The sequence below is a fragment of the Echinococcus granulosus genome (genome assembly GCF_000524195.1).
Source record: "Echinococcus granulosus chromosome Unknown EG_S00185, whole genome shotgun sequence".
NCBI classification, from domain to species: domain Eukaryota; kingdom Metazoa; phylum Platyhelminthes; class Cestoda; order Cyclophyllidea; family Taeniidae; genus Echinococcus; species Echinococcus granulosus.
This window is the reverse complement of record NW_020170565.1, coordinates 32,721-47,773: the sequence shown is the minus strand read 5'-3', so window position 1 is coordinate 47,773 and position 15,053 is coordinate 32,721. Positions and strand designations below refer to the sequence as shown.

The 15,053-nt window shown below is 39.5% G+C and overlaps 2 protein-coding genes across 2 annotated transcripts in view; one reads left to right on the top strand and one right to left on the bottom strand. All coding sequences in view use genetic code 11, as the record gives it.

The window, feature by feature from the left end:
* The window catches only part of EGR_10037 (NEDD8-conjugating enzyme Ubc12), a gene marked incomplete at both ends in the record, with an annotated part of 3,314 nt that extends 2,461 nt beyond the window's left edge, over positions 1 to 853 (bottom strand). Inside the window, 2 exons of the mRNA XM_024499286.1 lie at positions 234 to 358; positions 662 to 853. Coding sequence (XP_024346296.1) covers positions 234 to 358; positions 662 to 853 — 317 coding nt within the window. The remainder of the gene's footprint in view (positions 1 to 233; positions 359 to 661) is intronic.
* A 4,090-nt stretch (positions 854 to 4,943) lies between these two features.
* EGR_10036 (hypothetical protein) lies at positions 4,944 to 14,687 on the top strand (the record flags this gene model as incomplete). Its single annotated transcript, XM_024499285.1, has 10 exons — positions 4,944 to 5,075; positions 5,307 to 5,438; positions 7,900 to 7,961; positions 8,667 to 8,771; positions 9,380 to 9,441; positions 10,768 to 10,985; positions 12,042 to 12,338; positions 12,993 to 13,210; positions 13,568 to 13,756; positions 14,498 to 14,687. 10 exons carry the CDS (start codon positions 4,944 to 4,946, stop codon positions 14,685 to 14,687), a joined length of 1,605 nt encoding a protein of 534 aa, XP_024346295.1.
* Positions 14,688 to 15,053: the final 366 nt, after the last annotated feature.

Below are 15,053 nucleotides of genomic sequence, written 5' to 3'. Positions count from 1 at the left end.
ATATCAGGAAAGCCAAAAAGAGAAGCTTTAAGTAAAGCAGATAAGGCCATCTGTACAGCCTAAAATGGTGCTCATGTCTGTATTTCAACGCACTATATCTGTGTTCAGGAATCCGAGGTCATAAAACGAAATACTGCAATCCTTCAGTTTCCTTACTTATGGTTGTAGATTTCATTTGCCAGTTGCCAAATTTACTACATTGAAGCTGTTGACAATTACACTCAACTACTCACCTTCGCCAGTCGTCGAAAAGGCTTAAACATATATAACCAGATGATGGCGCGATGTTTGGATGAAATATCGGTGAGTGGAAGGAAACATCAGGACTCTCCTTGGGATAGGTGGTGCCACACTTGATCTAAAGTTAAGTATGCCCTGATTAAACACGTTTTATGGATCATTAGCTGTGCAATTTTTCCGATTTATCTCCAGTGATGTGCAAAATAACGATAATGTCTAACAAATGAGGCACCTGAGTATCGTTAAATGACTGCTGCCAAATTAATGGAAGCAGTTCCACTTAGGTACGATAGAATTATCTAATGATACTTACTGCAGTCCTTTTGACCACGCAAATAGCATATGTAGTGTAGGCGATGAAATATTCTGGTGAATTTGGACACAAATGCAAATTTTGTCAGAAATGTCGAAATAAACTCACAGTAAGCAGGAATTCTGCATGTGCGTTGTAGCCGGATTTGGGACGCAGAGAAACTTTGACCGTCATCTCATCGACCGCGATGATGGATGCCTGACCACCAGTGGAGTCGTCGATTGTCCTGTACAGCTGCTGCACGTCCTTCATAAACGTGCGCTGAGTTGTTGGACATGTCATCTGGAGGCGGAGAGGCATGTCGGGTCAAAGAAACGAGACATTTGAATTAGACCTAGGATGCACCAGGCCCTACACTACATTTCGTGAACCAATTAGGGTTTGTTAGTATCTCCTCTGTAATGCTACCACAAAAGGCGACACTAATATAACTGCAATTGTGGAGCATGATAACAAACCCCAATAATGTAGGGGAAGATGGACCTCTAAACGGAATGCTGCACAATGATTAGTTTAGGCCCAAACTGTCTTCGGGTGTCCGAACAGCATAATTTGAAAAGTGAGTCGAATGTGAATTATTTGAATGAGTAATCCATTTTCGTGACATGTATTTTATCGGCATAAAATTTGCGGAATGCACCAAAATTATTCCAGCAAAGGCCTTTGTCAAGGGACACCAATTCTGCAGATAAATTAACAGCTTGTTCCTGTGGGTTGGTGGAATTTATTTTTATAGAGAAAAAGCCACATATCCGCGCATTAGGCTACATCATCAAGTGCCTGTTATAACGGCTTAAGCGTCCCTTCTATGGTTAACCTTCATCTTCACCCTGTCTGTTGGCGATTCACGCTTCTGGTTGGTAGGAGTAATAACACAATCACAAGTAGAGTAGCTGGCTAACTACCACGCTTTTGTTAAATGTGTTCACACGATCCGCAAGTAACCAGCCACTGTACACCATTCAACTGTCTATAGTCGGTAAAGTTAAAACTACTTCGATTGCGCCTATCGCAACAGGATGACAAATGTTTATTTAGACGGGGTCAGCGATGCTTTAATGCTATACGCGCTTACCCAGTTTAGTGCGGTGAAACAAATAAGGAATGTATCTTTGTTATAAACACATGGTCAGAAGCATATCCTATTCGTCTGAATAAGCCTGTACCAAGAATTAGAAGAACAAATGACGTGGCATGTTGGCACTGAGTACCATGGATCGAGTGGCGTCGAAATAGACTGAAAATAGTTCGACAAATTCATCATAGGCATGTGTTTCGAAGAACAAAGCTAAATTCCCAGTGCAAAGAAAGGAAAATATGAAATTTTTGGCCTTTAAGAATGCTTGTGTAATAATTCGATTGCGAATTGTGTGAGTTCAATGCAGATTTAATGGACTTGTATTGAAGAAACGCAGAGGAAATTAAGGAAACAAATGAAACAAATTGCTCACACCGGAAGGTAAAATAAGACCAGTTGATATTTCATCATTAAAATGCAAAATGACTGAAGCGAAAAGTCTTACGGAGCTCATGTTAGTCGGCAAAATATGGCTGCAAAGCAAACCAGCCACGTATTTAATGAATGGTGCAGCAATGCGATTTCAAGGTCACGGCAAACCAATCCGCACTCAGTGACGCGTTGAGTCGCAAGGTTGTGAAATTCTTGGCATATTGTCATTCCATCATTCGGGCTCCTAGCGGAGTTGGCATACCTTAACGGGGACCCACCTTTGCCTAAAGTTCGCAAGGAGCACGATGGAACATCGGTGTGGTATGGAATCATTCCATACTTTGTGGCATAAAATGTGACACACCTTGATGCCCTTTGTATAATATTTTGACACACGCAATTCATTGTTTAGTTATGCTTTTCTCACCTTCTCTTGACTAACTGCTATTTCGTCATCATTATCGCGTCAGCGCCCATCCAACGCAGGCTATTGTCAATTTCGCTGATTAATTTTATCCTTAACCAACATTATTGAACCTAGCTTTAACGAGAAACAATAAAGCCTTAATTTTCTTGCACATTTTAAAAATGAGTATATTGCCATAGTCACAGATTGTATGAATTATGATGCAAACACGCCTACAAGCCAGGTTCACCATCAGACAGTTTACTCTGATGCACGAATGTTTACACAATTGTTTATTTCATCGATGTCCTACTTTGATTTGCACTAAATTCGTCTGATTTTTGTATTCTCTTCGACACGCTGGGATGTGTGATGTCGCTACTAGCCAAGTCTAGGAGAAAATTACCCGTTGCACAAAAGAGGGTTTATTCGGAGCGGGGGAAGCCGCCCTCTGCGCTTTGGGATGGTGTATGCAAATGTGTAGCCATCTCGGACGACGCATCTACGGACGGCTAGTGTCTGAATAATGTCCAGCAGACCATGCCCGATTCACGTCAACCCTAGTCCACGGCATCATGTCGACTTGCGACCAGGACGCATCTGTGGTCATGTTGCGCTATCCCTACCTTTCCTATAAATGAATGAATTAGTGTCAGTAACGACAAAAGCTGCAAAACCACAGTTTGCCATTCCAATGTGCATAGGGGGAGGTTTCCTTGTATTGCTAGTGATTGCTTCTAAACAACACTACTAGTTGTTGCCCCACCTAGACATAGCCATTAGACACTCATACCATCAGAGATGTGATTGATTGCAAAACCAGTGACACCAGATCTCTAACTGTCTTAGGTGCTGATGCTATACTGATGACTTGGAAAGCCAGTTGAGATGTTGGAAAATGACTGCAATTTGTTGCATATAAGTTTGTCATTACCTATGTATACCTTGTGTGCCTTTGCAAACGAATCGGCATCGATAGCTGTGTAAGTTATTTTCTCAAATCTATCCATCTAGGACATGCATATAACATAATTCTTGACCTTTATGAAGACTACGTAAACGTGTATCTGACCTGTCGTGTTAAATCCTTGAGGTAACTGATGTTTAATCACATTCTACAAAATTTGAAACGCATCTCGCCTCTTAGTCGCGATGGTTGCTATAGCTCATGCATCTTCTGAGCAGCCGCCTGCAGGACAGCTGTGGTTTGCATGCCATTACCTCATCTGTGTAACCTGTAAGCATGACAGCTTCGAAAACGCTGTTTACCTTAAGGGGGGAACTAATCACATCTTAAAGTAAAACAATGTAATTTTAAGTCACCAACTCAAGTGTCTGAGAACCAATTGTGGATAAGTCCACATAGGTGATACATGCCATCAAGGTGCAGAAGGCGATCGAAGGACGGTGCGATGAAGTGATGGATTGAACAGGCACTGATCTCAGTTTTGAAGTAAGCACGAAAAGTGAGAAGGAACAGCAGTAAGAGCAGAACCAGCATATGGAGAACGAGGGAGAGATCTGGAAGCAGACAATAATATATGCAGAGAAGAACATGAATTTGCTTTCGCAGCAACTGAAAGGGTCGAGTTCCTCGGAGCTCAAGGGCGCCCTAGTGATTGTGATACTGGAACTGCGTACAGCCGTTAACAAAGCGATGGTCATTACCATGTCTACTCGCCGTCGGAAGGGACCGCAGCAAGTAGTGGTGGAGGCAAAAGCAAGTATTGTGCATTCACCTCGTTGCTACACCCATTGCTCTCACTCCTCTCCTCCCTCTTTCTCACTCTTCTACCTCACCCTCCTTTTTACATACTCCGTTGTGGATTATGCAACAAGCACAAAATAAAGGGACGTCTCTGGAAATGTCTTACCTTGAAGTGCATTCTGGGACACGAATGTGAAAACCAGCAAACATTGTCGGTGACGCAGATGCAAGTATCTGATTAACTCAGTAATGAAACTTTTCTGCTTTTCTACTTTTCCTTACTGTCATTTAAGCGTTTTTTACTCTGCACTTATCGAAAATATCCCTCTTACAGTTTTTATAACTGATCTAAGATTAAAAATCCCCTAATGAGGTGCATGAGTATACATTGCTATTCTTTTGCTTCTTTTTCTCTACCCTTGCCTGAATATGTGGCATCCAGCAAGCTAACGAAACTCACCGATCTAAACAAGGCTGCTGATGACCTCTGAACAGTTTGAACTCGTTTGTTGGGTAGACAGGAGCAAGTCACACTACAGTCCTTCCCAATTTTTGAAGAGATGAACATAACTGTGGCAGCTATCGAGACGGCTTTATCCAGAATTTTCAAAACAGCCATTTTGAAGTTGGAGGTCAATGCTCTGACCATTTAAATGAATCTGAGAAATTTGAGTGGTGACATAGAAAAGGTGCAAAACATCCCGCGATCTCTACTACAGTTGCTTTCATCGCTTGACAACGAAAAGGCACCTTTTCGTTATAGATTGCATTATTCCTGAGGCCACTTGCCGATTGTTTTCCTGGATAAGGCATAAATGCATTAAAGATGCAGTTTGAAGAAATTCTTTGGAATTTTTGGGAAATGCCAAATGCACAAGATGCAATAAAAGTGGCACACCAAGCCTTAACGGATTTTAACACAGAGAAGTACATCCTCTTGTCAAATGTGTTAGCACTGGTAAATCCGTAATTTGGCACTCCTTAAAAATACTCACTCAGTCCGTATACCTGTTCAATACTTGTCCATGTGACTTTGGTGGCAGCACTAAGAGGGTTCGCAAACATCGCTGAAGCCAACATCAGCAGCTTCCGATATCGCTCATTTCATTCGTCACTGTTTCCCTAGAATTCACCGTAAACAGGCTGCTTCCCAATATACCAACAGCAGATTGTTTTGTTGTAATTACAGATGAGAAGGCAATTAGACGACTTGGAATTTATTATTCAAGGGAGGATTGCCGATTGCAAAGGCAATAAATCTATGCAAATTCAGAAAGTCATTGAGCAAGTGGTGACTCTGAATCTTCTTTTGGTCTATATAGTATGAGGCGGCCAAATAGTCCATGCATTTGTCATTACAGTACCGGCGATACGGGTCGGCTCTTGCCGGTCCAGTCTAGCATAATGGATGAGACCCGATTTTTCTGCCTTACAGACAAATAATAGGTCGGTTGCATTCCTGCAAACTGTTTCGTTCACTTGTCGAAGGCCAAGAAAATTACACCTGACACCTTGATGGAGCCAGACTAGGTCCTCTACTAACATAGTATCTCATGCAGGAGAAAGTCCTATCAACCCTGTTTCTCGTCTTAGGCCAATCCCAAACCTTACAAGAAGGCTCTTCCAGTCGCGCCTCTTTATAATGATATAAAGCAGTGCGACCATATTTGGCTGTCTCGTATCGATATCTTTTGGTTGACTAAACCTCAACCAAAATAGAATTGCTCAACAATCATGGCATGTTTGTGTGGGGTTTCTCCTTCGAGAAAAAACATTTAACTTTCACAAACACCATGATCTAGACTTCTCTGTACTTTGACACGATCGATTTGATGTAAAAAACTAATTGTGGAGGGCCAAACTGATCTTAAGAACTCGTGGTTATGACAAAATATTTAGTTTTGCATGATTTACTGCAGCTATGGTATTGACTTAGGGCGCTGAAATGCATCTTGACACCTACGTCATTTGTTGAGAGTTCTCATTGGTCAAACAATCATATGCTGTCTACCAAGTTATTGACCATAAGAGGCAAAATAATCACTCGCAATCAAGCACATTTACACAATCATCTGTCAATCTCCGTCCCTTTAATGGGTTAAAGTTGCTACCATGCGGAGTCTAGGTGCAGCAAACCTTAAAGGTGCCCGAGTTTGGAAACATGCACATGGTTGTGTCTTATGTCCAAATCTTTATCAAATCCTGATCATTTGCAGTGGCAATTTGATTTCATTCTCTTGTAGGAAATTAATAGGTAAGCAACTAAGAAAGTTGACCTGGATATTGCACCTCCTTCCTTGGATTTTGGTTAAAGCCTCTTTCAAAACTGTTCGTCCATATTCTATCGAGGAAAAGCATAAACGACCTTAACAAGTTATCAAAATTAGACGAATGTGTATAGGGTACAGCATTCATTCCCACTCAACGGCATGGTAGGCAAATTAAACTGCAGAACTTGAAAGCGTTTTTCATTTATTAGTAATGTTGTGCAGTTTCAAAATCTATTCCAAATAGGCTTGCTAGCAACTACCCAATGGGTGCGGAAATGGGTCATCTATACAAAAGAGTAAATGTAGTTTCGCCCATTACTTCTTTCTATAGGTAGTCGAATTAGTAATTCCTTTTTTTCATTGCCCACTGCTGAATATTTGGCGGTCTAACTCGGCATGCTTTTGCATAAGAAGTTGAATTTCTTAGTTAACAATGCTGTTGGCTTGCGTTCAACTCTGCATGATGAAGTCTGTTTGCATTGTTGCATTTAAATCCTGTCGAGTTTGGCTTTTAGAACATTGAGATTATAAAATTCATGCATAATTTTACAACATTAACAACAGATTTTGCTGGCCTTTGCAAGCAGGAACCTCTCAACTAACACTTTTAGCATTTGCGTGATAAGACACGTGACACCAATTGAATTGTCTTCCCTAATCGAGAAGAGTTTTCTTAAAAGCAATAGATGGGCTGCTAGACTACAAGTCTGGACACAATGATTGTGCCTAGCGACACCCCGATTTACTCCCAAGCTGATTACCCTGAGATGTTTCAAAATGCATAGTGGACGCATGGTTCTTTGGAGACTTCGTTAAGGGTGGTCAAAACTGCGTCTTAAGCCGATGTAAGTGGGTTCGCTATTGCAAACGCCATTGTTTCCTCTATGACCTGGTATCCATATCAGTGTCATCACCTTACATTCCACATATCTTTGACATGTACTTTTGTATTTTGGTCGACCTTACCCCTATGAACGTGGAACACCAGCCATGTTTATCCAAGTGTGTACCTCATCCGACTGTCTTCTGAGGGACACATGGTGTACATTAAGGGACGCTTTAAAACAATCCTTGTAGTTGTGGGTTCTTGTGTCGCTTTAACTGCAATTATTCAACACTGCCTTCTAAATTTAGGCCTGGAGGAGGAGTACCAACTGCTCCTTGCAATAGTCTGTGGTATTTTTTTGCATTACATCATTGTTATTTACCCAACAACATGCCTCATACTTATGAATGCAATTTGCGTATACCTGCGACTTTCTATCTGGATATCTTGTGTTTATAAATAGGAATGAGAGGAAAATGAGCCGTACACTGTTAATAGTTGCTGCAGTTTCCAAGCATCATCTGCAAAAAGTCCATACATCTGTTTTTTTTTGTAATAAAGTAAAAAATGTGCACCGAAGTGGATACGGAGTGTACTAGATTAACTATCATGGTGGACTGCTATCGGTTTTAGTGACCACAATCCCAAAAATTGGCGAAACCATTCATTCGCAAATGTGAGTAAAGGCTCTAACAGAATGTTGTTTATGGACTTTAGTTCTGCATTTATTAAAAATGACTTTATGTGTGTAAATGAACTTGTGTGTGTGAGGAAATCGTGCATGATACCACAAACTCGTGTATACACCCCTAGATCCAAAATCCCTTTACTGTGTCGACATATTATAGGACGACATCAATCATTTAACTTTAAAGAGAGTACACAAGCATGCCTAAAGAAATCTTGCAATTAAATATAAGTTTATGCAAATGCTTTGTTTTTTAATAATTTCACTCATTTTACTGTCTAAAATGACATAGACCTGCCATAGTTGCGGATTTTTACAGCTAGCTTTAGTGTTTCTCCCTCACTTGGTGCCTGAAGATTAGTTAAGCTTGCTGCTTCCATGGTGTTTACGAATTGCACAGGTTGCATAGGTTTATGTGGTCTTTGGCTTTTGAATGAATGGTAAGAGACGCAACTTGGTGCAAGCGTATCATTCTTGACATTTGTGCTCAAGCCAAACAGCATCTGAGAGCATCTGCTGCAGGGCCTTAGCTTCACTAGCGTTGGTTAACGTCAAATAGTGCATTCGGAACTAATTTTAGTTTGGATGTTCTGCTTTGAACCTATGCACACTAATCTAAGAAAAGTTCTTGATGGAAGGAACCGGAACTGTAATGCATGCCGTACTACCATTCAGACACCACGCAGGCAAGAAAGCGTTCCAGTAACCTAAAACCAAATTGGTGAGGTAAACGATAGAAAGATTACCATTCCTAAAATTACTCAGGGTATTTTTTAAATATACAAATGATAATGACCCAATATTCCTTGCGGATTTCGGTAGTAATAGAATTTGCGGTTCATATTGCTACACCACACCTTATAATAAAAAGTAAGTTTCATAGACTAATGAGGTGGACGTTTCTGAAGCACTTCTTTTCAGAAGTTAAGCCATATCGCCTGAGAAGATATCATCGTTGAATTAATAAAGTCCTTCAACTGTCTGTGATACTTCAGACAAATTGTATTAATCATTTTTGCAAGGCCTTTTTCTAAGTCCTCACGAGTCTTTCTTTTGTTCGCACTTCAATAAGTTGTGACTGGCGTAGTCGCTTGCTTTTATTGTACATTTGGTAAAACATACTACTCCATAATATTAGAGTAAATTTGCAAACTACTTTATTTACGCGAATCCGTCTTTAACATGCTGATATACTCAATTCCCACAGAATAAAATCGCATCCCCTTCTATGTTTTGGTTTTGTACACAGTCATGCATTTACACGTATGATGGTCGAGTAACTAGTATGGGCTGGGAAGACTGCCGCTGGATTTCTCCGTTGATGACTAAATAGACAAACTCTGCGGCTGATGGACAAATGAGAATAGCTTCTAAGCACTACCATTTAATGCTCACCCAAATCTGAGTTGACATCATTTGACTTCTTCTAATCAAAGTTAGTGCCAATAGTTAGCGCTTAAAATTTCCATGTTAACCAGATTTTTGCAAACATTTGAAAAGCTGACATTTTGCCTCCAATTCACCATCATTGGATTAGCTGGTAAGAAGAAGGAATCTGTATCATTGCTGTAAATTTAACAAAATCAGCAAATTTTAGGTTGGTAGAGTATCAACTAGTTCCTCTGCTGAGAGGAACAACTAGAGAAGTTATGAAACCATGTGATTTTGGGAAATCAGTCTTAGTTGACGTGTGATGATGGCAAATGTACTAATACTAAGTCCTATGGGTTAGAATTCGGTAAATCTAAAACGATTTTGCAACGGGCTTGTGGCTAAGCGTCTATCACCAAAATGACTTAAAACAAGGGAAATGTAACGAAGAGCATTAATACTATGCTGTGTCAATGGTGGGAGTTTTCCATGGTATAAAGTGGACATTTAGCAAGCGAAACACAAGCAGCATGCAAATTACATTGCCAACCAAGTGGAAGTTTCAGTTACTTAGCCATGTACTCCTCATTTAACACGTTAAAAAGCTAGTTGAAACACTAGTAGGAACATCAATATTATGTCCATGCCATTCCCATAGTGAATAATAGCATAAAAATTAATCAGTAGTAGAGTCGTGACTCAAAACGGATCACCGATTTGGAGTTAGGCAAGAAATCGCTGCAGCTGGACACCTCTTTTAGGTTCTAATAAAATATTAACATATTGCTTAGCCAATAGCAGATGCTCGAATTCCCCCACGTTTTTGCTCTCTTCTTTGATGGCCAACCACGCGTATTGTCTATTACTCTATTAGTATAATTGCCCATGTAAAACTACTGACATCTGACACAGACTTGGTAATCATATAGACCCTATCGCCAAAGCAGGCGTGGTCAAAGGAAGCCCCTTTCTACCATTCAGGTGATGCCATTGTCATCAACATCGACATTATGCTGCAAAGGGCGAGTATGAAAGATTCGCCGAGTGAACCAAAGACTAATTTTCCACATCGATTTCTGACCCACAAAGCTAATTTTGACTCGGACAGTGCTCTTGACGTCTGAAATCTTGTCGCCTTCACGTATGGCAAAAATTGTGGCTAAAATGAGTCCGGTAGTAGTCTATATGACAAAGTAATGTTTAGAAAAGGCTAATTTAGTCTAGCAGACAAACTTACGGTTAAGAAGAAAGCAATTTAGTCCAAAGTAGCAACAGATATAAACATACCGAGGAAGCAGAATAGGTACAGTAATACTTACTTTAAATTTTCAAAGAAAATACGCACCCGGTAAGCATTTGTTTATGGGTCATATTTGGATCTGAGGACAGAGCTGAGTGCGGTGTAAGCACTGCTTCAAAATTTTACACTTGTTAGCTAATTCCTTGACAGAATGAGTGCATGCCTCCATTCAATATGTTTCATGTCATTCGATAGCGGCACAATATTTCCAGCACCAATTAAGCGCTTGCGTCAAGGCAAGTGTCGGCCGCTTTTACAAGGCATGTATAAATGTACCTGAGGTTATTATTAAACAGGACCAAGAGAAAAGCCAAATTGCTGCTTTGATGCAATCAATGGCAACTTATTGCTACTGTTGCTCACTTCATTTCCGTAGATATTTCCTAAATACTTCTATAGACTTTTTGGGGTTCGTCCAGTTTGATGTGTAGCATAAGTAATTAGTGATGCAGTTTTATTGCATAAAAGATTGAAGGAATTTCGGAAAGTGACTTCAAATTACTATTGTTCTGCTTTCAATTCCTGAATGTAGACACAGACTACAACGCTTGAATTTCCTCCCAATCACTTTACTGGAGACACAATTTGTAAGTTTGCAGACGTTTCAAGTTGACTACATCAAACTTGTCCCCTTTATGCTCAATAATTTCTCATTCTCAAGCAAACATCAACCAAATGCTTATTTTTGCTACATGCTGCAGATCAGAAAATGAAAGACTCAGAACCACACCTTCCCTGAAGGGACGGCTTTACGAAACTCGGGATACACAGTAAGTGCACATGCGTTCAAGCCACCCTCGTAGGCATTTTCCCATCTTTCAAGCTTAATTTAATGTGAAAGCTAATGTATCTTTTCCACGTCCCCTAGTTTACAGATGCTTAGCATAATTTTTTATACAAAATGTGGCAAAATGCCTTGCTGTTTAAAATTATCGTAAGCGGTTAATGCTTTTCTTTAGTCTAGTTTGCACTTGTTCATTAAAAATGGTGACCTATTTATGCAGAACTACTGTTATGTGAAATGTAGCAGTTGCCGTATAGAAATGAATTTACCTGAGTCTCAACAAGTTGGGAGTCCCAATGGCGAAACTTGACGCCATTTATTTGATAAGGCGACCATTATTTTTGCGGCTTGGTGAGTGAACATATTTAAAATCTAATACCAAATGTTCACCAGTCATTTTATCTGTTTAAAACATCGACCTTATGAGAAACAATATTTACTACTTATAAACTTATTTCTTCCTCTTCAGTTTCCTTTGTTATGGTGCTGTGTTATTTGTCTCCGGGGTCAAGCATCTCTCTATATGCCCCATACATAAGCATAGATGCAATAAAAGATGGACGTCCTTTCCTTCATAATTGGATCAACCTTGCATGTGCGGGCTTTAGCTCACCTTCTTAAGCATTTCGTGCAGTTTTTTAGAATATGTGTGGAGATTTGTTTGTAAAGTATCTAAAACCCCTAGGTGGGTCATATTTGTAAATGCTCAAGTGCGATTCATATTACACGGTTCCTTAATTCACAACAGCTTTTACGTTCGGCATGTCTTAATATGTGTAATAATATACCTCGGAAAGATAGCATTTGTAGGGATTCTAATACAAAGGAATCAATTAGGAAGCAACTTTTCCTACGTACGCGCAAAAAATGCAGTCGATCCAGTCAAAATGCTATAGTGCCAGTATATGTACACCTAACTTTAATTCATTTTCTAATGTTTGACCAACAGAAATTATTTTTAATATTATCAAGGCGTAATCACGTATTATGATGCAGCGTATAATTTGCTTTCACCAATTTAAAAGAATAGGTAACAGGAACAAATTTGCAATTGTTTAGTGAAGGTTTCAATTTAAATAACTCGGTCCTCAGGACAGCTGCCTGTGGGCGACCGAAGCCATCAATTTGCGATTGCAGGATGACCAGTTAAAAATTATCCAGTACCGCTAGCACATATTGCAAACTTAGAACATTCTTTCAATAAGAAGATGCTAGAGCAACTGAATGTTAGTGGGTTTGTCTAAGAGAAGTGGGTTGAATGCTAAATTCGACAACTCTGTAAGAACGATTAGTAGTGATGCATGAACACTACCTGTTGCATCAAAGAACCCTGGTTAATGTTTGGCTAATTATACTTATTTATTGAGTTAAATAGCATACAAAATCCACGAAACTCTCTAATTCCTACGCAATTTACCTTTTTCGTCTCATCTGATAAGATTTGAAAGCACACATTTTTGATCCCAATAAGAGCACTCAATGGCTTATAAGCCAAAAAGGCTGAAAAACGAGGGGAAAATGATGAAGTTTGGAAGTGTTTACGAAAGGACAATACATCTAATGTGTGCGTAAATTCGCTATGAGAATGAGACTTTGAAGTATAGGCGCCATTGTTTTATTTTACGCCATTTCACAGTGCCAGTTATTCCAATCCAGTCTGTCTGCAGTCGTGTGCATTACTATAAATAAAACATCATTTTTGCACTTCATAGACTTGAGTGTATTGCTACCATGCAAAAGTGACAATTTAATTCCTGTGAAAGCCGCTTTGATTCCCCCAATTCGAATAACAATGAGGGTGGACATGTGGAGGTTATTGGTTAAAGAAACATTAGAGAAACAACGATCGGAAATGTAGAGACAGAAATGGGTTTTTAGGTGGGTATGTAACTACTTGGTACTGCTAAAAGAAAAATACGGGATTAAAGACTTGGCAACAGAAAATATGGCTTAGATGGAATAGCTGCTTAATAATGACAGTCAAGGTTTCGTATTGATGCTATTTACTTAAATGAGTACAGGGGCCAACAATTAAATAACAAGTAGTTAAATGATGTAAGAAATCTTATTAAAATGAAAAATTTACCAAATTTGATACAAATCAAGTAAAATGGGAAAAAGGTTGAGAAAAATTAAGTAATACACTTATTTGCTCATGCAAGGATTCCGTCAGCTTCTGGACGGAGAACAATAAGTTCTTCAAAAATTAAGGACAATTTATAAGTTCTTGACATTTTATCTTTCCTCTTCGGAGGTTTACCACGGTAAGGTAGCATTTGATAGACAACCAGCTAAAGACATTTATTGTTTTGTCGTAACTAAGCGTCGGGTGGATCTATCAAAACTACCACGCTGCAGGCTTCACCCTGACAAAACGGGTCCATACTTCTTTGTACCTTTGTCTCTCCTTTCAATCTACAAGACTAATTAAAAAATGTATGAATATGTAGCAAATCAAATTGAACGAGATATCTGTTACGGCTTGGGCCATATACCCAATGCAGAGGTTACATCTTACTAGACAGCTAAACGGCAATCCTGTTGGACAGAGAATTAGGAAGGGGACAAATATCATGCTTCCAGCATTCGCACAAATCATCACTCGTATTCTGCGAATGGTGACTTATGGGCACCTTAAAGGTAAAGTTTATTCCCATCGAAGAATGTGGGTGTAAGCAAATTTTGAAAATCACCTCAGAAGCCATTGAAGTATTTCGCTATATTTTGTGATCTCGTAAAATGCTAAGCCCATGCAAAATTAACTTGCATTAGTGAATAGACCTAGGTTTACACTACTATTTGATAAATGCACAAGTTTAATTCTTGTTATTCACTACTGCGACAGCAACTTTCCACCACTAGGCAGTTTGTCAAAAAGATTAGAAATTACCGATCTCACATCTAACAACTGCAGCCCATAAAGTTAAAATCAACAGAAAGCAGAGCCATCCGTCAATTTTGCGCGCTTGGAATTTAGCATGACGGTCTTAAAAATATCTTGTTGTGCAAGTTTCCTTGTCTTTATCACCACCATTGAAATTCAAATACTGTCTGTAACACACTGGCGCCATCTAAAATTGAACCGTTTTCCCTTCGGCTAACCCGTTAATACTTAAGTATTTTACTTTTTTTACATGGCAGCACGGTCAGCTCAAGCTCAAACATTCTTGTCATGCAGTGTGCTGTACGTTTCGATTGTTTTCTTGGCGATGCGAGAATCGCACCACAATTGACGTTGACAGCTAATAGCAAAAACTGGCATGATTGTGAATTTAGTGCATCTATGATGTGGAATCATTCATCTACACTAAATAACATGGCATCAATTTAGGATTGTCTTCTTTTTTAATTAACAGCCTTTAAACTTCTTTATTTTCGCTTTCTCATTCCTACTGTTTAACTTTGCCTCATCAACTTTACCTCGCTCACCCTCAATTCCCACCTCCCACGAATATTTTTGCTCCAATGTGGTGAAACGGGAAAAGGTTCTGAAATCGAAATGGTTCAATTTATTAGTGGCTCCTAATGCGTGCAAGTTTTGCTAGACCAAAACAACAGAAGGATCAAACTTCAGCACCCCATGGCTGGTGAATATGAAATGTGGACTATTTTGGCACAAGTAGAATGAGCGGATGGAGGTCTTTTCAGCTAAATTGCAGAGTCGCTGTCTAAAGCTCATTGGATAATAGTAATTTGG